Source organism: Equus quagga, chromosome 6, assembly GCF_021613505.1.
Source record: "Equus quagga isolate Etosha38 chromosome 6, UCLA_HA_Equagga_1.0, whole genome shotgun sequence".
In the NCBI taxonomy this organism is placed as follows: Eukaryota; Metazoa; Chordata; class Mammalia; order Perissodactyla; family Equidae; genus Equus; species Equus quagga.
The window spans coordinates 71,536,547-71,560,118 of record NC_060272.1 but is presented as its reverse complement, the minus strand read 5'-3'; the positions used below and the strand labels follow the sequence as shown (position 1 = coordinate 71,560,118).

At 40.0% G+C, this 23,572-nt stretch overlaps 1 protein-coding gene across 2 annotated transcripts in view; it reads left to right on the top strand.

Annotated features, from left to right (window-relative positions):
* The window catches only part of B3GLCT (beta 3-glucosyltransferase), a 95,983-nt gene that overhangs the window by 44,029 nt on the left and 28,382 nt on the right, over positions 1-23,572 (top strand). Inside the window, exons 7-11 of one of the 2 annotated variants that reach the window (XM_046664853.1) lie at positions 3,240-3,376; positions 9,774-9,837; positions 14,377-14,496; positions 16,135-16,204; positions 22,872-22,985. In XM_046664853.1, coding sequence (XP_046520809.1) covers positions 3,240-3,376; positions 9,774-9,837; positions 14,377-14,496; positions 16,135-16,204; positions 22,872-22,985 — 505 coding nt within the window. Of the gene's footprint in view, positions 1-3,239; positions 3,377-9,773; positions 9,838-14,358; positions 14,497-16,134; positions 16,205-22,871; positions 22,986-23,572 lie in introns of both variants that reach the window. The other variant, XM_046664852.1, reaches the window with a different exon arrangement.

Genomic DNA, 23,572 nt, shown 5'->3' with positions numbered 1-23,572 from the left:
TTCTCAGCGGAAACAAAAAAAAAGAGTACTGTATCTCTCCTGCTTTTATTTTCTGGTGAGGAATAGGGAGTGAGGTGATGATGGTTGGATAAGAGAGAAAATAGATAAAACTTTCAGAAGTTAGGGTACTTGATTTAAATTAAATGGTTTAGTTTCTTTAGTAGGAATAGTTGCGTTTTAAAGCTCTCCTGGGCTTGCTCCATTCTTTTAACAGAAAGCTAATGAGTACTTATTACATGTTAGGTATACTGGGGAAATAGCAGTGAGCAAAATGGATAACATCTCTTCCCTCAGGAAGGGCTATTCTTGTTGCAGGGGAGATAGGCAATAAGTGGCAATGCCAATAATGTGTCAGATGGTAATAAGTGCTATGGAAAAAAATAAAGCAGAATAAGAGGGATAAGGGATAGATTGGAGGTGGGCTTACTATTCTATATAGGGCATTCACTGATCAGGTCACTTTCAAGCAGAGTGTGAAGGAACTGAGGGAGTGAGCCATGTGCCCCCCTCTCCCATATTAAACTGCCTCCTTAATCCCTCCACTTATCTGTCTGTTAGGAGCCTCAAACTCAACATGTTCAAAACAACTCTGAATGTCCCTTTAAACCTCTTCAGTCTTTAGTCTTCCTCATCTCAGAAATGGCATCACTGTCTATCCAGTTGCCCATATAAAAAAATCTAGGACTCGTGATTGATTCCTCTTTTCCCCTCAACCCCATGTTGGCATATCCAGTTGAGTCTGCCTCCAGAATATGTCTCTCATCTGTCTTCTCTCCGTATTTAACACTACCACTCTGGTCCAGGCTACCGTGATCTCTTGCCTTGACCATTATGAGGGCCTCCTAGCTGGTCTTCTGGTTTCTACTCTTGCCATCCTAATAATCTAGCCTCTCTGTAATTCAATTCATAACATTCATCTGCTCAAAAACTTCCAGTGGATTTTCATTCCATCTAAGATAGTTTCACTAGGTATAGCATTTTAGGTTGGCAGTAATTTTTTTCTGTCGCGGTGAAGATGTTGTTCTATTGTCTTTCACGTTCTATTATTTCCTTTCAAAGGTCAACTGTATGTCTTGTTTTTGCTCCTTTGAAAGACATGTGTACACCCCTCCCTCCAGTCTACTTTTAGGATTTTCTCTGTCTGTGGTTTTTCAACCAATATATGCCTATGTGTGGTTTTTTTTGTATTTGTCTTTATTGTCTTTATAGAGCTTCTTGAATTGATGGCTGGATGACTTTTGTCAGTTTTAGAAGATTCTAAGCCTGTATTTCTTCAAAAATTGATTCAGTTGCATTTTCTTTCTCTTCCTATTCTGAGTTTCCAGTTTCATGTATTTTAGACCTTTCACTGTGTCCCATGTTGCTCTTGCCCTCTTTTCTGTATTTTCTTCCTATTGTTTTCTTTTTTTCTGCCTCAATCTGGATATTTTTTACTGACTTACCTTTTAGGTCACTAATCTTCTCTTTGCTTGTGTCTAATGTCCTCTTGAATTCCTAATTTCAGTTATTGCATTTTTCAGTTTTAGAATTTGCATTCGACTCTTGTTTATATATTCTAGTTCTTTGGTAAAATTCTTCATCTTTTCATCTATTTTCTTAAATATATGAATCGTATTTTTTTATGACTGCAAAGTCTGATTTATCTGTGCATCTCTTTCTATTTCTCTTTTGTTTTTGGTTTGGTCTTGGTTCTTGGCATGCCTGGTAATTTTTCACTAAATGTTGGGTGTTTTGTGTGAAAAATTGAAGAGGCTGTGATGATATCCCTTCCTGTGGGAGGGTTTACTATTCCTCTGGGTTGTAGACCTTGTTTGGGTAGGTCTGTTTACAGACTGCCCTTTCTCCTAGACCCCTTTTCCCGTGGCAGACCCTGCACTTCAGCATTGGGCTCCCCAGCACCTCTGCTAAAGTCTTTGTTCAGCTTTCTAGCCTCTCCACTGCTGCTTTCCACTTGGCTCTTGGTTTTTCCCCTGGTTTTTGTGCAAACTAGGAGTTTAAGGGAAATTACATGCAGACTTTGGGCTCATTCTCTGGGATCCTCCTAAATCTGTACCTTCTTGGCAGCTTCCAGCTCCAACCTCTGTCTCAGTCCAGCAAGGCTACAGAGGTCCTCAGCTCCTGTTTTCTGTTGTGTGTTATTCTCTGCTCTGGGAACCAGCCAATTCCTTGAGGGTTAAAGGAGGTGAATAGGTTCAGTTCCCATTGATGGGCTTCCCTTCTCTCTGGGATATTAGCTCTCACATCCTCTCTGTCTTTGGTGTTTTTTGATACTCTTAGTCATTTGCTTTAAGTATTTTCTCCAGCTTCTATGCTTGTTCTTGGTGGGAGAGTAGGTCTGATCCAGGCTATTCTGTTGTGGCCAGAAGTGGAAGTCTTCCATTACACCTAGAATAAAGTCTGTGTTGCTTTCCACTGGTATCTACAACCTGCCTGGTCTGTCTCCTGCCTCTCTCTTTCATAGCATGTTTCCCCACACCCAGTAAATTCTAGCCACACTGGACTTCGTTTTTCATCAGATGTGTCAAGCTCTTTACCACCTTGGGGACTTTGTGTTAGCTGCCTACCTGCGCTTCCCCAGATTTGTGCACAGCTGGCTCCTTGATGTTTCCTCTCAGTTCGATTGTTGCCTCAGAAGAGGTTCCCCCTCTTTCCACGGTAACCCCTAGTCACTGTTTAATTTTCATCACAGCACGTTGCAGTCTCTACCTGAACTACTTTATTTACCTGTGTGTTTTCTGTCTCCTCACTATTGGATAGCTATGTTCCCACCTGGTTTGGAATAAAAGTTAAATGTTAAGTGATAACAATTAATATTATGTGTTAATTGAATGAGTGAATGAATAAATGAATAAAATAGGCACTGATTCTGGAAGGAGTTTTTCAAATTCCTCTTGGCAAACCTCAGTGGGGCATGAAGGAGCACTGTTATGTTTGCCTTAATAGTATTTTGATAAGGAATATTCTACAAAATAACACTTTTATATGTTTATGGTGTAATGACTAACATTTTGTTCATCTTGATGCTATGACATTAAATTACTCTGTTTATAGAAAAAGATGATGCTATGTTCATTATCATATGAATATTATATTTTTGTTAAAATTCTTTAAAAATATATAGTCTGTGCTAATTCTCCATCACCAAGAATATGTAACTAAAACTAATGGTATAACTTTGTTTTTGTTCTTACATGAAATGGATTTTTTAAAAAATGACATTTTATATCTTTATTTAACAGGAATGGTTTTTAGGAAAAGCATTACATGATGAAGAATCTACAATAATTCACCATTATGCCTTTTCTGAAAATCCTACAGTTTTTAAGTATCCGGACTTTGCAGCTGGCTGGGCCCTTAGTATTCCACTTGTAAACAAGTAAGGATTTATTCGTCTTGTTTTTTTTGGTATGTGGATCAACTTTTATTTCTCTGAGCTTTTAGTTGATGGATCTCAAGTGAGTTTTTCAGCCAGAGGCAGTATGCTGTAGAGTGGAAAGACCTGGAACAGGAGCCGGGCACCTGAGGGTTCTTGCTTCTGCTCCGTCACTTACTAGTCCCCTCAGATGGATTGCTCAGCCTCTCTGTATTTCCTCTTACTTGCCTGCAAAATAAAGTGAATAATAAATTGTGAGACTAAAGGAGGGCACATTCGTGCTCTGAAAACTCTGCACCCAGAAGTGTTATTGCTGTTGTCCGTGGACCTAGTTAGCTATAGGTATGACTTTGATCATCAGTAAGAAAATGAATCAGTCACATGCCTGGGGTTGGGAGTTGATGGCTGATTTTGTGCATGGGTATACGTGTTGAAACATAGGCTGGACAAGGAGGGACAGCGACCCGAAGGCACTGTAGATATTCATACCTTGCGATTTGTGTGTATGATCGCAATAGTGCTTTTTCAGATGTGAAAAGTGAAGATAATTAAATTGTAATTTGGGAGAAATATGGCTGTTGAGAGGCCCTTTCTTAATCTGAATACTTCAGATTAATTATTATGTATTTTTGTTCTTTAGATAATGGAAAGTTGATAAAGCTATTGTAGCCTGTATATCTTCAAAGATGAAAGGCTTTCTTTTATTTCTTATGTTAAGTGTGCTGTTTCTAGGATTTGGAGACTTGAAAAATTTTTTAGTCCATTGTAGATATACAAGGTAGTGGCTACCTTGTCATTTGTGGCTGGCCAAAACGTCTTGACTACTCCCTTGACATTTGAAACGTCCTTGCAATGTAATACCCTCCTTCCCAATGTAGAATCCAAAAAGTGACAACAGCAACAGGACCCCTGTGTTGTCCAGCCTTCCTTGCTACTAGGGAACCGCTATGTGAGGTAGGTTCCATTAGGAGATGGACCGTGGAAAATTCTTTTTGAGAACTGAGTTAGAGGAAGGAGACAATTCATGGGGGTCCATTTGGCTTGAGAGGTCATGACAGAGGAGGGGTCATTTGGGGGCTGGCAGCTGAGACAGTGGCTTCTTGATGTAGCAGCTTCCTGATGGTGGCAGAGGCCACACAGCTCCTTGACCACCCATTTCTGTGGCGTGAATCTGGGGGCTGTTCTTGGAATCTCAGCCTAGAGTCTCTGTATGCAGACATTCCAGTAATTCTGTGAGCCATCCATATGCCTAAGAAATGCACTTTGTGCTGAAACTGGCTAGAGTGGATTCTGTTGTCTCCAGCTAAAAACCTTGATCCATGTACCCAGTCCTGTGACCGCTGGGCAAGGATGCCCTGTTCCCAGCCTCTACCAAGTGTGCCTAGGAGGATCTACGCATTTTCCCTGCTCCATTCTTGGAAGGATGGGGCAGAAGGAGAGGGGAGATGAGAAGAGAGACTTGTCGCTCCCTTCTCACCCTGTGCTGCTTTGCCTGGCTCTGCTCTCTGTAGGGATCAGGAGAATATGTTCTATCTCAGCAGCCCAGGGGCGTATTTATTCTCAGATTAATTAAGCTTGGATTTGCTGCAGCTTGAAGACCGGGAGCTCCCAGGATACTCTTTTCCCACTGTGTCCAACAGTCTGTGTTTGGGGCCAGCTCAGCTACCTTTGTTTAGCCTGGACTCTTCAGACGCCATAAGTGGACATCCCAGGCTGAGGCACTGTTCCTTGTCCCTTCAGCGTTCTTCCCACCTCCCGCAGCAGCAGCAGGCTTCCTCTAGTTCGTCCTCACCCACTCTTTGCTTCATAGCATGGAATTATTTGGGCTGGCCTCTCTACAGAAGTCCCGGGTGGCTGTAGTTTCTCTGACTTCAGATAATCTCTTCATAAGTCTATTTCTCTCCCATTCCTTGGAGAACCAGCTAAGTCCTTTAAGAGAGAGACAAGTACAGCTATAACCTGTCCTGAGATGTACTCGGAGTGCAGACAGTGCCTTTTTCCCCCAGGGCTATCGAGGAAATCAGTGGACTTGCAAAGACCCTGTAAACAAGCCCAGGGATATAACCATTTCTCTGAAGCCAGTGTAGCCTCCTTTGTCCATCCCTCCCTCCGATCCAGGAGGCCTCTCATCCTGGAGGCAGATCCTGGTCATCTAGAGAGTTTCACCTTCCTTCTTCCTTTCCCAGTTTCCCCGTCTAGCAAGGACCTTCTTGGAGACTTCTTGATGCTGAATGAAGTTCCCCTTTTATTGAGCTAGGTGTAAGAAGTAACCGTTAATTCTTACTTCCCTTTTGACTTGGTTTTTATACCAGGTGGATGGAAATGATCTGTCTTGGACATGTCTTTGACTCCTAGTATCCACTTACAGGACGGTTTGGTCCGACTCTTATTGCTTGGCATGCTGGCATTAAAGCATAACCTGTTCTGCAAGACCTCTTTGGTCTATGAATTCTGCTCTCTGGCCTCACTGCTCATACGGTGTAGAGGAACCTAAGTCCTGGCAGATTCTCTTGGCTCTGGCTTATGGTCATCTCATAACTACCTCCTTCTCCCCGTGTGACTTTCTGGCAGGGGCTTGTGAACGGGGGCTGCAGGTTCTGCAGATATTGATTGAGATCTTAGCCTTGTTCAGGGGAAACTTTGTGTTATGGATTACCTGGCATTCTGTAGAGGTAGTTCCACGGACACATGATTCTCTTCCTTCTTGTGTTTATGAGGTCATTGAAAATACTGTTAACAAGTGCCAGCTTACTCCCTTCTGGTCAAGCTTAACAATATTTTCTACTGAGATATGGGAGAGAATTGAGGGCCTCACGTCACTGCAGTAGAGTGTGTAGAGAACTATGGCTAAGGGAATTGGGCCCAAAAGACTAATCTTTTGCATAAGTTCAGAAAATTTCCAGCACTTGCCCAGTAACTCCGATGTGATAGAGGAATGAGGCACCACTTAACCTTCTGCATTCAGTGTCTGCTTTCACAACACTGAACAATTACCGACAAACTGTGGGATGCTTGTAGTTAATTAATATCCATGGTCTTCTCCCTGCCTCCCCTCCCTTTCTCCTGCCAGCAAAAACAAAACAAAATAAAAATGTAGACTCTACCGTAGCACCAGATTCAAAATTCTAGTTATCCTTAGACTGTATTTCCTTTTTCTTGTGATACAGACTAGTAATCAAACAAACAAAATGATATAACCCATCTAGCATAGCAACTGTCTTGTGGCCAGGATATATTTTAAAATGGCTTTCTAATAGGAGATTCTTATTTATTCTTTAAGAAATGGTATTATTCTTAGAATTGCAGGAGGCATAAAGTATCAGCCCCATCAGTTGCAAAGTTGGATCTTTCCATTTGGTTTTTCCCAGTTCCAAGCGAATGTGCTATTTTCTCTTGTTATCAGGAACTGTATCAGTTAGCATGCTGGATTAAGGGAATATTATTACTATAATTGGACGGTGAGGTCTGTGGTTGGTTGATGCAGGAGTTCAGCAACCTTATTGAGGACGCTGGTTCACTCTCTCTCCTGCTTAGTATGCCACACTAGTTCATCCTAAATCTGGTTCCCTTTACGGTTTCAAGGGAATAAGGGCTACATTTTCTTGTTTATGCCCAGCAGTAGAGAACCTCTGTAATCATGGAATGTAAGGGCTTGTCCTCAGTCTCTAGTTGGATCTTGTCCAGTTGAAATTGGTCAGTCAACTTCAGGCATGTGTCAACCCCTGGACCATTCACCGCTGCCAGGGAATTTCAGTGCTGTGGTTGGGATCAAACTGATTCTGACTCTGGAGCCTATTTATTGGGCTCAATAATGAATCAAAGTCAGAATTCTCTTAAGAGGAAGGAAGGGGAAGCTCTGTGTTGTGGAGGCAATCAACAGTGCCCACTACAGGAATGTCGATTCCATCTGTCTCCTTGTGTTATTACGGTGTTATTAGAGAACTCTGTTACTGGTTTTCTCTCTTGTTTTTCTACCCGCAAACCTCCTCTAGATTTCCTTCAATATCTTGCTCTGTTGACTGGCTCACAAGTGGGACTCTCAAAGTCAGCTCGGAGGTTTTCCTGTTATGGAGTTGAAGGGGCCCTATGTCCGTTACAAGTTTCCAGTCTAGCTAGTTGTGTCATTAGAATTGTTATTGGGACATGACTTAACACCTTCTAAAAATAGGAAAGCTGAATATCGAATGTGATATTTGCTGGGAACTGAATATTTAATGAGGAAATAGTCTTTCTAAGTAATTGGAATTTCTGGCCTTACTTGTTTTTTTGGCATTGTTGGTTTCTGCAATTAGCATTTGAAAAACCCTTGTGCTGTCTTGTTTGGTGTATAGAAAAATGAAATCTAGTTTCCACTACGGGGGACTTGCCTTTTCAGTGAGATGAATGCCCTGCATGCTTTTAGAACGTGAGCAAGTTTGTAGGGTGACTGACTTAGGCTCGGGCTGTCACGTGAGGCTTGCTCATCACAAGAAGGTCGTGAGGTGGAGGTGCTCACTCGGTTATGGTGGACTCCACATGCGGCTAGACACAGCCACTGAAAAATGTCAGTGTACATATTTTTTTGTGCTCAAATCAGTCAGTGTCCATCTTAAAGAAGTTCTGTCAGTGGTCTTCACTTTTTTCCCCTTTGAGGTTTCCCCCAGAGAAAAATTTCCAAGAATTGAATGAGAAAGAAACTTAAAAAAGTCAAAACAAGTTGAAAGCATGTTTAGGGTAACAATTCAGAGGTGTTCATTGTCAATTAAGAAGGGGCCCGTGGAGCATGGCCATCTAACAATGGGTGTCACCTGCCGTCAGATTCTGATCACCACTTTGTGTCCCTTGCCTGTGGCGATCAGTCCAGCTATGACTTTTTCTGTCTTTGGAGTCTGAATGTGGTCTGATCACAGTTTGAAGGCACTTGGCAGGAGTCCAAATTCCAAAGTTACCTTGATATAGTTTATTTATAAAAACTGGCTCCAGCCAAGTAGAATTCAAACTGGACAAAGCTCCATGCCAGGCCAGATTTTTTTCTCTTCATATAAATCAAGACTGTGAGAACATAGTCTCTTTTTGTATCCTCACAGACTCCTACTCTCAGGTCCTTGGGCAGCTATCGAGCAGGAATGTGACAGAGATTACATGGGGCTTCCTTTGAGGCCACCTGCCACCAGGCTACGTTAATATCAACCGCGAGACAAATGCTTTAGAACTAAACATAGATTATAACCTGTGTCCTCCTTAAAGTAAATTTTTAAGGAAATCTTTGTGGCTCAACCAGGCTAAAAACTCAGTAGACATTTTTGAAATTTAGTACTACTTTTCCTTTTTAAATTGCTGTTCTTTCTTTGTAGTTGAAATATGTATTAGGAGGTTTGTAATTGAAACTGGTAGTCTAGACTCCGGTCCTGTAACAAATATAGAACTGCATGGTATTTCGGTGGTCTTAGTGAGTATGCAGTTCTCCCTCACTCAGCTCGGAATCGAGGAGTACATTGCCCTCATCCCGAAGGCTCCTCGCTGAGTGCTCCTCTTGGCCAGGCATGGTGGGCAGTGCTGGTGATACACAGAAGACGTAGTGCAGAGAGGGACGTGTAGACAGCGGATTGTGATGCATGTGGTAAAGCTAGTGGGGCTGTGCTTCCTGCTCTGGGGGCAAAGGAGGTCTCCATTTATTCTGGTGGGCAAATCTGGGGAAGCTTCACACAGAAGGTGCCCCTGAGCTTGGTCTTAAAGAAAAGTTTGCCAAGTAAAGGTTGAGTACAGGCGCACCAGGCAGACGAGCCGCAGGCGAGAACAGCAGCGGGAGTGCTGTGGGTGTAGCAGGTGAGTGCTGAGAAGCTGGCGGTAGAGAAGGGCACGGGGGGCTCCCAGGCGGGGCCCAGGGCCTAGGTCTTTATTCTGCATTGAGACGAGCCAGTGAAGATTTTTTAAGCAAGAAAATGGCTTGAAATGAAACTGTTATTCTTCCCTGAAAATGACACCCTCTCTCCCCTTAAAAACTCCGCAAACTGTAATTCACGTGGGTTATTAAAAGTAGGAAACTGAAAAGTAGTGATTTTTGTTTCTCTGTCATGCAGGCTTTTTTCTTTTCTTTCTCTTTCTCTGTCATAATTTAGTGTAAGGATTATCAGGAGTCAACAAACTTTGTGGCTTTTTGTTTAAGGAATTGAATTTATTGTATTGTAGTTTATGTGATTTGCCAGATGTTGAAATAATGAATGCTACATTTGCAACATTTCCTGGTCAACAAATAATTGCATTTTCATAGTCCTTTGCCTCAAGAAAATTAAACTCATTTTTTATCTTAAAATTTGTGCTTTCGTCTGTTTTTAAACGTTAGAAAGTCTCAAGAATGTGTTATTCTTGTTTGACGCTTCTTCTGGTTTTAAAAAAAACTCCAATTGTCTCTGTTTTCTAGGCTTACCAAGAGGTTAAAGAGTGAATCCCTGAAATCTGACTTTACAATAGATTTAAAACATGAGGTATGTCACGGTTTGTTTGGTTAAAAGTCTTAGTAGTCTAGAATTGAGGTCTTTCGATGTAAAAGGTGTTTTGTATTCCCTCACAGTGTGGCCCCTGCCGGCAACCTGCATCTTCTCCCCACCAGGGTAATTCCACTCCAGTGAATTAGGTCCTTCTCTCTCTCTCTCTTTTTTTTTTTCTGGTGAGGAAGCATATAGCTGAGCTAACATCTGTGTCCACCCTTCCTCTATTTTGTATGTGGGATGCCTCCACAGCATGGCTTGATGAGCAGTGTGTAGGTCCATGCCCAGGATCCAAACCTGTGAACCTCAGGCCGCCAAAGCAGAGCACACAAATTTAACCACTATGCCACCGGGCTGGCCCCTAGGTCCTTCTCTTTTAAGCTCATTTTAGTTATGTAGGTGGAGAAGGAGCAGTGATTCTTGATTCTCTTTTTAAAGCTAGGTGGATGGGTCCAGAGGTGGATTTCTAAAAACATGCAAAAATATCATTAAAAGTACCTCTGGTCTTATTTGGTGCTTTGGTTGGACATAAGCCTTCATCGTGTCTCTGTGCTTGGCCCTCTAGAGCAGAGTTAGCCAGTTGGTCCCAAGCAGGCAGCTGTGGCATGCCAGCCTAGACCCCAGCACCCCTGGCATTTAGTGTTTAGTGGACATCTGTGATCAATCATCTGGGAGGCATGTGGCAGGTGTCCCATCATTAATCACTCCTGAATTGTCATGAAGAAGATCTCTGTGCATTTAATTCCTGGGCATATCTGACTGCCTGAGACAGACCTGCCTTTCACACTGCCGGAACCTGTATCTTAGGACATTGGGGTCAATCTTGACATGTGACTCCGTCCAGCAGTGCTGGCAACCTGCCAGGAGCAAAAGGGGCACACCTGTAGAGACTTTAACTTCTTGAGCGTTTTTAAATGATGAAGTAACTTATTTTAAGAGAAATATACATGTAAAAAAATCATTCTTCTGTTCCATAAAAAGGAAAGAATGGCTAGTTGAAAGCCAGGGTCTGCCTGGATGTTTTTAATTAAAAGTCTACTCTAGTATAGATGCCCAGGTTGGGAATCTATTGAACACTGAATACATACAAAAGAGTCTTTCTAACATATGTGAAAGGTATAAAGATCAAAGTGTCTGCGTAGTCACCACCTGGCTTAAGAGAGAGGACTTTACCAGTCGCCTGAAGCCTACCTGTATGTGTATCTGCAGTAGTGTTGCCTTCCTTCTCACCAGCATCAACACTTTCTTGAATTCTCTGTCTCCTTTTTCTTCATATTTTACAAGCTAAAAATGTATCTGAGTAATGTATTAGGTAGTTTTGCTTCCTTCTGTGCTTTGTGTAAACAGAATTGTACTGTGAATATTGTTCTAATTTGAAACTCATCCGTGTTGATGCGTGCAGCTCTCGTGAACTGATTTTCACTTTCTGTAGCAGTCTCTCCTATGACAACACCACATTTATTTATCCATTCTCCCGGTAGTGGGCTTCTGGGTTACTACTGGTTTTTTGCTATTACAGTAATTGCTTATATGAGTATTTTTAACGTGTCATAATGATCATCTGCCAGAGTTTCTCTAGGACAGAGGCTTTTAAACTGCTTTTTGACTGTGACCCACCTTAATAAATTTTTCATTGTGACCCAGTATATTTGTGTGTACTGTTGTTTTGTCTTGTTATTGATTTCTAACTTAGTATTATTGTGGTCTACATAACAGTGTTGTGAAATATTTTTAGGCTTTATGGCCTAGTTCATGTCACTTTTCATAAATGGGGAAAAGGATGTTTATGGTCTAATTTGGGGGGCATAGTATTCTTTTTTATATTTATTGGATTAAAGAAGAAATAGATTTAATCCAATAGGTCAATCTATTAAAGCACAATTAATGATGTGCTTTTTAGGTGTTTTATTTCCTTCCTTCCTTCTTCTTTTGTTTTGTCTGTTTGATCTATCATTTACTGAGGGAGGAATGTGAAAATCTTCCATAATAATTGTGGATTTGACAGTGTTTCCTTGTGGAACTGCCAACTCTTGCTTTTTATACTCTGAGACTATGTTAATTAGATGCATTCAAGTTTAGAATCGTTACATCTTCTTAGTGAATTTGTCTTCATCTCTAGTAATGTTCTTTGCCTTAATGTTTAATTTGGAGATATGAATCTTTCTATACTAGCTTTCTTTTGATGTTTGCTCCATAATTGTTTTTCATCTTTTTCTTTCAATCCTTTTGTGTCCTCATATTTTAGATGTCTCTCTCTTAAAGAGGATGTATCTTTTTTCTCCCAGATAAAGTGACAATCTTTATCTTTAAAGTAAATAGCAAATTTACATTTATGTTGATCATGATTACTAATATATTTGAATTGATTTCTAGCACTTTATTTTGTCCTTTCCCTCCCATTTTTTCTCTTTAAAACTTCCTTGTTATCTTTTTTTTTCCTTTTTTATTCCATTTTTTTCCTCCTTTGCTATTTTGAAAGTTCAATCTCTATGTCTGTGCCTTATTTGTTATTTTAAATATTTTAACATGTATTCTTAACCTCACAATGGCTGATTAATCAATATCCTGAAAGTTTAGGAGCCTTAGAATAATTTAACTCTGATTATCCAATTACCAATTCATATGCTCTTGTTGTTCAGTACTTTTGTTCTGTCTTATTTTTAATCCTGTAACTTAAATAGCACCATTACCTTAGCAGTTAACATTGATATTAACTTAACCATGTCTGTACCAGTGTCTTTGCTCCCTATTCCATCTTGCTTACAGGACTTGCCAGCCGAGATCATTTTTATTCTTCCTGAAGTATATGTATCCTTTAGAATTTCCTTTAGTGAGGTGGTGTATTCTTTCCTCTCTCTTTAAAAGTATTTATTTCAACTTTGTTCTTGAAGCCTAGTTACACTGTATCTGTAAATTCTAGGTTGTCAGTCATTCTCTCTCATCAGCATGGTGTTACTCCACTATGTTCCGGCTTTTGTTAAAGCTGCAGTGTTAGGAAAGCAGCTGTCAGTCTAATGTGGTTCCTTTGTAGGTAATCTGTCATTTCTCTCTGCTTGCTTTTAGGATTATTTCTTTGTCTTTGGTATTCTTCAGTTTCACTAGGAAATGTCTAAATGTAGACTTTTTTTTCTAATCCTGTTTAGGATTCACTGGCCCTTTCTATAATATGATTGTTATGCAATTTTTGGAAATTCTCAGCCATTGCCTTTTCAATTATTTCTCATCCTCATTCTCTGTTGTCTCCTTCTGGAGCTTTAGATGTAGGCTAGGGTCTGAACTTTTACATTTTCCATCTCTATTTCTTACTGTGCTACTTTTTAGAGAATTTTGGAGGCTTCATCTTTTAGTTCTCTAATTTCCTAGTAGCTGTTTTAATATTCTGTTTATCCCAAACATTAAATTTTTCATTTTAATTATGTTTTTCGTTTCTAGAAGTTCTAGTCATTTCTTTTTCAAATTTGCTTTCCTGTTTTGTAATATCTTTTTAATAAAAATTTTGCTTGTTTTAAAGTTTTTCTTTATCAAAATATATTAAACATAGTAATTTTATAGTCTGTGTTTGGTAATTCTAGCACCTGAAGTCATTTGTGTCTGGTTAAGCTGTGTCTGCTGGCTCTTGCTCATCAGCTCATTTCTTTGTGCTTGCTGTGATTTTTCTGAGTACTCTTGCTCCTTTGGAACTTTATCTGAGGCAGTCCTCTGAGTCCTGTATTAAGGTTGTGGGTTCCTCAGTAAGGATTTGTATTTCTTTTGCCTGCTGCTGGAGGGTTATACTGACTCAGCCGCTTTGAATTACTCTGTTTGAGGTGTTTTGGACCATACAGATGACAGATTAGGGAGGCCTGCCTTTTGGTTACAAAATCTCAGAGATTGGAGATGATTTTTCACCTCCATCTGGCTTCAAGGTCCCAGCTTTGTGTGGGAGTCTGCTGGTCGACGCTCCGCACCCTGGGTGGTTCAGAGGCTTTATTCTCTGAACTCCTGTCAGAAACTCAGCATCACCAGAGTTCGTCTGGTACCTGCTGGGGAAAACCACCCTTGAGGCCCTTTCTCCCAGGTTCTCACTTTCGCATTTTTGTCCTCACAAGTTCCACACTTTTTTGCCAGTTTAGCAATACTTTTAAAATGATTTTAAAGGTATTTTATCCAATATTTTTAGATGTTTTTAGCAAGTTGGTTAGTCAGGTTACCCACTTACAATACTACGGGAAACCAGAGTCATGATAATACTTTCTTTCCTCTTTCTCTGTGATGTGTTAGAATCTCTGAAATAGCTTCCCTAAAATTGCTTCTGACAACTTTGAAATATCTTGGAGGTTAGAATATGGATTCTTAATTAACTGTTTATTGTTAATAAAAGATTAGATTGCTCTGCATGGAATTACTATTTTTATAAGTAAAAAAAAATTGATATGGTGCAATCTGATACTCTAGAGAAGGTGTGGTCTGCTTTCTCTGGGGATGTTTCATACCTTCATTTACTTGTGGTGTTGGCTGAGTTTTTTCACTCATTGCCAGTTTCCTGTCGTGTGGCAGATTGCTCTCTACATCTGGGACAAAGGCGGTGGACCTCCCCTGACTCCAGTGCCTGAGTTTTGTACAGATGGTGTGGTCTCCTCCTGCGCTACCACATTCCATTCTTTTCTGCCACTTTGTGTAAGTAATGGGAGAACTTCCTTGTGTATCAAAGGAAATGTACGTGCTGTGCGTAGTGTTGTCCTGGTGTTTACGTAGTGAAAAAAAATCAACATCTGCTACGTGCCAGGTAAGAACCATATGTCGTGTTTCTACTGATAACAACCCTGTAAGGTAAGCACGGTTGTTATCCATTTTCCACTCCAGAAGAGAGAGGAGCCAAGAAGGGCAGGACATGAGGCCTCTGACCGCACGCGCGTCTCCCCCCAGAGCCTTTTACCGCCTGCCCCAGTGCTGCAGTGCCAGTGCGCCCAGGTCATTTCTTTTGTTGATGATGTAGCACGAGTCTACTCGAATTATCTTTTCCATTTCCTAGAAAGTGACTTCACACATTTCCCATTATACCTAAGCCTTCTCCTCAAGCCCACCCCTTTACCCTCTCAGCTGGTGACCCTGCTTGTTCTCCCCTGAGACTGTCCAGAACTTTTGAACTTACTTGTTGTGGCAGACCCTTGATCCAGTCCCCAGGATGAGCCCAAAGCCCCTGAAACTCACTGGGATGTTTACAGTTCTTCTTTGTAAGGTAAAATATATTCACCACTCTCAAATGTTGTCTGTTATTTTCAAGTCAGTCACGCAGAAGTCTGTGTGTTGCATTTTCAAAGATGATATATGTACACACACATGCATACACACACACTTTGCAACAGTGGGAGAGACTCTGTAATGCTTGCACAGTTCCTGAGGAGGAAACCCTGTCTTTCTAGACATGCTTGCTGTTCTTTAATGCTCTTTTAGGGAATCTGAAGGAGTTGACCTCCTAGTGCCTTGAGTGACATGACAAAGCTATGTTTAGATGTCACTGTAAACCAGCCCCAAATGGTCTAGGAGTCATGATTGAATATTATTACAGACCTAAGGCAGGTGAAAAAGGGGTCAGAACCACCCCCCCACCACCCAATGAAGCAGTCCATGGCCTTGAGTTCTCCACTGATCCCTCCATGGGCCCCCTTTCATCAGAGTGATCAGCCTGGGCTGGAGCCAGCTCAGGGCTCCAGGGCCCCCAAGGTGTTTGAAGTAATCCTGCCTTTGGCAGAGGACAAATGTTGCTAACAATCGTTGCTGTAGCCTAGACTTGGGTGGACAGTAGAGGGGCCATAAAAATACTGTAAACATCGAAGTAAGGCTGGGCCCATGAAAGAGACTCGTCTCTTATTTTGCACGAAAGCATCCCCCTGTTTTTCTCTCTTTGTCAACATCTTCACCAACTGGCAAAAGGAAAGAGAAGGAAACTAACATTTATGGGGCATCTATGATGTGCCTCATAAGTAGTAGTAATAAAATCAGTCTTGCTGGTGGTTACTATTCCCATTTTCTAAATAAGCAGTCTGCAGTTCAGAGAGCTGAGGAAACTGGTCCAAATGACGCGCGGCGAGTGAATGGAAGAGCTGGGTCCAGGCACAGGTCCAGCTAACGTCAAAGGCTTTCTTGTCAGCTGAAGTACAGTTCCTTTTTTCCCCCAAAACTTAATCCTGGAAGTAGGTTTGATATTCCTGACATTGGTAAATCTGAACTCTGGAGCTTCTGAGATCTAATGTGGGGGTGACGTTAAGGTAACATTGACTCATATATGCATGTATTTTTTCTTGTTTTTTTTAGGGAAATCCAGTGAAGAAGGAGGATATTTTTGTTGCAGTAAAAACATGCAAGAAATTTCATGGTGATAGAAGTATGTTTCGGGTTATTCATTTTTATTAAACTTGTAAAATCTGAACTGCCTTTTTTAAAAAGTACAAACCAGATATAAACTCAAGAAAGAAATAATGACACATATGTTATTGAAGTGAAAGCAATTATTTAATCATTTTGCTTCATTGTACCACTTCAATCACCACTGTCAATTAGAAAAGACAATTTCGTATTGAAATATGAATGGTCATAGCCCTTCTAAGTGCTGTTTAGAGCAGTATTTTTAATTGGAAATGGAAAAGCTCAGCTGTGGCAAACTTGTGACAATATGTGCATAACAATCCATGAGCAAAACAATGTCCTATTCTGTTCATGCACAGTCTCTGAACCTTATGAAGAATATTAGAGGGGATTTCAAGGTAACAGAAGGCCGAAAAAGAATGTTTCCTTGAAGGCTGTTCCTTCTTTATACATTTATTTCAAATGTACACATTGGACTTTTAAATAAAGATAAGTATTTACTCATGAATAGATATATTGGAGAAAGGAAAAAGTTGCCTTCCGAGCAGTGGTCCCTTCTTAGGGAAATCCTGGCTTGCAGATGAACCTTGTTTTTTTTCGTTTTTTGTGTCATGACAGGATTTTACTAATTTATGGTGATAATGTTTTAAAAAAAGCCCGTTCTAAATATAAGTAGACATAATTTCTCTCTTTTTTTCACCTTATTTCAAGCAGAGCTTCTCTGACATTGAAAATTAGACAGTCTTTTGCATTTTCTAATTTTAGCCTTTTAAAAATTTTTTTCTTGAAATGACTGTCGATTTCACCAAGAGTGTGGTGGTTACATAGGAGAGATTTCTAAACCAGCCGTCATTTTTGTGGGATTGCAGTTATGGGGGAAGTTCATTTATATAATTTATGTGATATTATGATACTTTCAAATTATATTTTAAGGGGGAACATATTTTCTAAATAAAAGAATATTTGGGATTAAAGTTTTGTCTAAGACATTGACATCAGTTAAAATCTGGTTGTAGTCAACAATATCTTAAAAGTCCATTAACTATAAATCTTCATGGTTACCTAAAATAGTCACATTAAGTTGTAAGTCCTATTAAATCAGCCTAAATAAATATATGCCTTCATTATACAGTGAGTCCTAAAATACTTTATAGAATCAAATCAATGTAGCAGTTAAAATAAAATTTTCATTTTTCGCAGATTTAACCTAAATTTAATATCCTTTTGCTTTTTTCATAATCTGGAAGGGTTTTGTGGGACAATTTTTGACAAATATCTTGTACAAAAAAGTATCCAGGGAAATGAACAAAGCTGCTTTTTTTTTATGGTAAGCAGAAGTGTTTGAATTGATTTACTTGTTCTTGAAGCTGCACTTGGAGTAGTAATTGTTTTTATTGATGCTAAGAACGGTGGAGGTGGTAGTATTTTCTCTTTTGAAACACATTTTTCAAGTGACAATAAAGCAGTACAATTAGAGTCTGTCCCTGTTGTATTTTTATATCCTACAGAAATGAAAAAAAAGTTTGCTAATTTTAATTTAGTGATTTTGAATAATCTAGTTTATTGCTTTCTTATTTGTATAAGTTTGAGATAATCTCTTCAGATATCCATCAAATGCCTTTATATTTGAATTTTGAGCCAAAGTTCTTTAAAAATTACAGAATCTTACAAGCCTGTGAGGAGAGTTAAAACCAGTCCTCCCAAAGCCAGCTGCACTGATTTGCTGTTACTAGTTTGGGTCTGGGGTCACTGACGCCTGAGACCTAGAAGGTGTGGTGGGGCCTTCACAGTTGGGTTTCTGAGACAAGCCATTTTTAAACTTGGACATGTTTGTTTGAAAAGGTAGTCTAAGGCGGCAGGATATTAGGGACTTTGATGTCCATTTTGTTTGATGGAAGTGACGCCTGCCAGGCCACTGGGCTCTGCTCCTCCTTTTGGAAGTCTAGTCTAGCCACTGTTTGGCCCAAAGAATTATCCGATAATCATATTAGTTACAATGACAGTGCCACAGTAACTGCTTCTAACTGCCAATCTTTTACATTTTCTGGTGTGTTTTTCACATACATTCTATCATCTAATTTCATGTTGGCAGTTCCTTGTGATGTGATAATTAATGTATTGACGTGATACTGTAGAGAAAGCTGAGTATGGGGTGACACATCTGGCCCAAGTTCTTGTAGCCTAGTGAGTAAGGGAGCTGGTATGAGGGTTTTCTGGCTGCAAGTCCCAGATTGTTTCTGCCAAAGCACAGCTATACTGTAATCTTGGATGTATTACAAACCTAACATTTGATAAATAGCATTTGGTATTCATGTTGACGCTCTGCTATGCTCAAGGTCAGTTTTGACTTGAAAGAAGCTGTGAAAGCAGGCTTTTTATTTTCAGTTACAATGGAGATAGCCAGGAATTGAAATCCACAGATGACATACATCAAGCTGGGAATTTGGGCTGCCACCCCTGTCCAAGCAGACTACTGCTATAGTCAAGAAGAATACGTGGGCTGGGATGTTTTTCTTTTCTCTTTTTGCTTTCCCATTGCACTCTGTGGTAGAAACACTTGATGTTACAAAGGCCAAATGACAATGAAGGAAAAAAAATAGACAAGATTGTATTTCTCTTTGAAAAATTGAGAGTCAGCTGTACTGTTAGTGACTTGTGAGGTATCAGGGTCTCCCTTGTGGGTGCACTGCCCCGGCTACTGGTTAGAAATGAACACTCGTGATGGCCCCCACTCCTCACTCCTTATGGTCTGGGCCACCTCTAGGATAAGAGTCAGTGATGGAACATTCTGTTCAAGGCTCTAGTCAAGGCAAAGGAATATATACATTGAACTCATTTTTCATACTCTCCTGGAAGAAAATTGATAATAAAGCCAAGTTCCAAAATTAAAAAAAATTATTTTACATCTTGGACTTTTGCCTAACAGTGAAACAAACGTTTATGTAACTGCTTGTATGTGGATTCCGATTTAAATGAAATAATGCATTCTTCGGACACAGCAAAAATATAGTTTATCTTTGGGCTTAAGAAAGAAATACTTACTGACACCGTTGAAGCAGGAACACTCTCTGAGATGCAAGCAGTTAGTAGAGTTTTAAAGAAACTTTAAAAGTATTATATAAAGTGATGAATTGGGCAAAGCATGTTCAGCTTGATCACTTCCTCTCTTGGGTTATGTCTTTTTCCTTGCGTGACATGAGCGGTCAGAAAATGTTCAGAATTGCATCATTTTGCTGTGCAGTTCCCATGCATGTCTCAAGTATCTCGCGCCAGCCACTGTTTTTGTTCCTCAAATGGTAGGTTGTGAGATGCTTTCCTCCTGCAGTCTCCCTCTAATTAAAGAGGTTAAATTGCTATTTGCTCAGCCTTCAGTTCCTTTTCACAGCTTCCTGAGCTCCTAAAAATAAACACTTTATTCCTTTCAGATTAAAAAAAAAAACACCCTGTTTGATACCTGTACTGCAGTGATCTGGTCTAGAAGAGGCAAATCTGAACAAATTTATTCAAAAGAGTCTGCGGTAGCTGTGTCCTCTTTGATCAGAGAGGCTAACCGGTACTGGGTAGTCTGCTGATTGAAAACATGAGGTTTGAATTAAAATGCAGCCAGATGGAAGGCTACCCTCTGTGTTAAATGAAGTGATTAGATTAATTATTAAAGAGAGGAAGTGAGGCAGATGTTGTCTAGTTCAGTTCTCCCCCTGGCTGTTGAACAGCTGAAGATGTTCCAGACTGCCCTGAAATGTTTTAGATCCACCATGCCGGATGCTTTTCGGGCTTATGTGCATCTCCTCTTTAAAGGCAGGCAGTATAGCACACTCCTGGTGTGTGTGTCTAACCCTCTCTTGAGAACAGAAGAGCAACCGAGGATTTATTTTGTGGTCATTGACTTGGATACTGAGACAAACAGTCCATTTGTCACTAGAAAATAGCGGATTCCTTAAAATCAAAAGTGTCATTCACATTTGATTGTGTGGTAGTTTTTGTACAGTGTTCAAGTGTCAAGTTCATTTACATTTGTAATCAGAGTTTTGCAAGTAAATTCACCGGGGGTAAAATTGTGTGTTCTGTGTCGCGTAGCGAGACACATCTCCTCCTGCTTCGAGTCTGTGAAGCCATGTTGAAGATTTCTGCCATCTGTGCAGTGGGGTTTTTTGATACTACAATTTTTACTTTGCTCCAATTTTAAGTTATCTTGTGGCAAACCTTCTTGAAAGAGGCATTCACTATTGTTTTATTATGTGTTAGAAAGTCTGCTTTTCTTTATTGAGAATGAGATGATAGATCATCTAACATATTGAAAGTATTTTCTCAAGGTTTATATCTTTAGGAATATAGTGCCTCAAGACAATATAAAATATTTTATAAAGAATAGAATGAATTCAGTTCAGAATTCAAACAGTGCTAGTAACATAGACCAATATTTTTAAAGTTTTAAGTAATTTAGAATCAACCTTGGTTGAAAATAAAGCCTTCATCCTCTGGCGTAGAAGACCAGCCTTAGCTTTAAATTCTTTCTGGCTAGTGGACACGACAAATGCACAGGAATTCGAGTGATGAGGGACAGATGATACAAACTGTTGAGTGCTTTAGTACTATAGAATCGTAATACTTGACTGTGTTAAACTGTTGTCTGTTTTTAATTGATTGGTAATGGTGGTACCAGTCTTGTACCAAAGGATGAATTGCGGTTATGAATAAAACATTCCTTTAAACTAGTTCCACAAATAGCTGTAGGCCTTTTGTTGGAACTCTTAACAAAATTCCATCTTCATTCAGCTATTTATTGAGCGCTTACTGCATCCCAAGCACTGTGCTAAGGGGTTGGGGAATGAATCAGACAGTAATTCTTACCTTTATTCAGTGAAATTTCTGTTTCCGAAGAAAACTGAAAGCCAGTGATCAGGTAGGGCAAAGAGCTAACTCACACTCGATTTTGATTTTAATATCATTTAAATCATTTAGTTGAGAAGAAACTCCTGTGTAACATATATGTATGAAAATAAAGCCATTAGAAGAAACAGGAACTGAAGGCTGAAGGCTGAGGAAAGTGAACAGAGTCTGCACAGCCTGCAGGACCGAGCGCTGGGCCTGAGGGGCGTTCTGTCCTTTCCTCACAGCCCCTTCCAGCGTGATGCCGTGGGGAATGTCTCACCCAAGAGAGGGAACAGTTAGTGGCTGCAGCCTGCAGGGAGCCCTTCCTGGGTGGGTCCTCCTGCTGACTGTGTGCAAAGCAAATGGCCGCTGCAGTGCCAAGGCTAAGATTTGTGCTGTGCTGGAATTTGGAAGAAGGACAGAGTAAGGGTTTTTTTTTCTTTATTTTCCCCTCAGCAACCATATCTGTTATTTACTGCATCTTTGTCTGTTTTGACATAGAGAAATCTTTATATCTGCCTTTTTTATGGTTGCAGAAAAATTGTATTTTAATGTAGAAGAATGCTATTTATTGGTTTAAAATAGGTAGTTTGGAGGTTATTATAGCAAATGTCCAGAATTCGTAGGTCTATTTCTTTCTTAAAAGCTGGTGAATAATGGACTATAAAATGGTACACTTTTGTATTTCATAAACAAGGGCTGTCTGAGTTTGAATCCGAATTTGTTGACTTGCATAGCTAAACACTTAAATTTGGCATTGCGCTGGCAGTTTTGCATATGTTTATTTTTGGGGGGGGGTTGGGAAAAAGGAAAAGATAAATGATCTGATAAAGTCACAAAATATTGACCTGAAGATTTGGTTCATCAGAGTCGAGATTCTTAATTTAAGAGGGTATAAGATCTAGATATGATGATCTTTTCTATTAAAACAACAATAGAAATCCTTTCTTCTCTTTAGAATTTAGAGATGCACAGACAGTAACTTGAGAAAAAAGTATAGAAGAAAATAATGACTTGGATAGTTGGTCAAGTGAATTAATATCCAGTAGCAATCAGGCAGAATTCTGTGTCAGGTGTGGCGACAGAGCTACCTCTGAGCATCTCCCCCCAGATGCAGAAAACCAGGAAAGTCTTCTGTTGTTTGTGTGTATTGTATTAAAGCAATTTATCTGCTAATGATAGAGTTTTAAAATCTGCAGTGGTTCTCAATCTTATTTCTCCCACATTTTCCAAAAGTGCGACACAATAATACCAGTCATCATACGCAGTGATTGTCCAGGCTCATGCCCTTTAGAGGGTTGGGTGGTCCTGTTTGAATCTTCGGATGGGGATGTGTGTAGTTTGAAGAGGTCCCCTCCCCTACCGCCGCCATCATAGGGGAGCCAAATTTGCGTCTCGGCTAGAACCACAAAGAATATTCCAATCCTTAGGAGTAATTATATTCCCCACCCCCACTAAAAAGCATTTTAAAAAGTCTAGTTGTGAATTTTAAGTGAAATAGCCTATTGGGAAAAGAGAAACATTAGTTAAAATTAATTTAAACTCATAATTCGACCAGAAAATTGATCATTATGTGGAAGCAAGTGTGTTTATGATGAGGGATGAGAGGTGCTTGGCTCTACAGTGTGTTGAAATGTCTCAGGAAGAGGGTTTCATTCTTGTGCTGCCAGCAACAGCCAACTTTGGCGTTTCTCAGGGTAAAGAAGCAAGCTCTAGGTCTTGGGACGTCTGAAGATCTCTTCCTTTACACGTGACTTTGCTGTCCTTTTGAGATTCCAGGCTTCCCCATATAACTGCCTCTCTCCATTTTTCAGTACCCATTGTAAAGCAGACGTGGGCGGGTCAGGCAAGTCTCATTGAATACTACAGTGATTACGTGGAGAGTTCCATTCCTACAGTAGATCTGGGCATTCCTAACACAGATAGAGGTGAGTCCTTAATTCTTGCTGCTACTCTTATTCAGAATGTCCATTATGTAAATACAGTAAATTAAGATAATAATGAAATATTTTATAAATACTATGAATTTTGCCTTATGTAAGTTTTTTTCCTTCCTCCCCTCCCAACACCTTTATCCACGGATATGGACTGATTGCTTCAGATTAAGAGCTGCTTTATAAGCACTAAGAAAGGTTGTAAGTTTTTAGTAGGTCATACTGATATGACTGAGCACATGACAATTATGATAGAGTTTAACAATAGATTTCTCCTACCTTCATAATTCATCATGGCCATAATGGAGTGTGCAAAGTTAATTTTTCATCTTCCCATGCAAAGCTTCTCCTCTTTTAATGTTGGCAATTTAACCAGCCAGGATTATTATTCGAGCTGTGTGCCAGCCACTGTTAGACGCTGGGGAAATAGGAATGAAGCCAACAGCTTCTGTCCTCATGAAGCTTGTGGACAAGCTCACATATTGTATGTGCCTCTGAGTAGCACTTAACCATGTTCTACACTGGTTATATGTAGTATGAGCTCCATGATGTGTGTGTGTGTGTGTGTGTGTGTGTGTGTA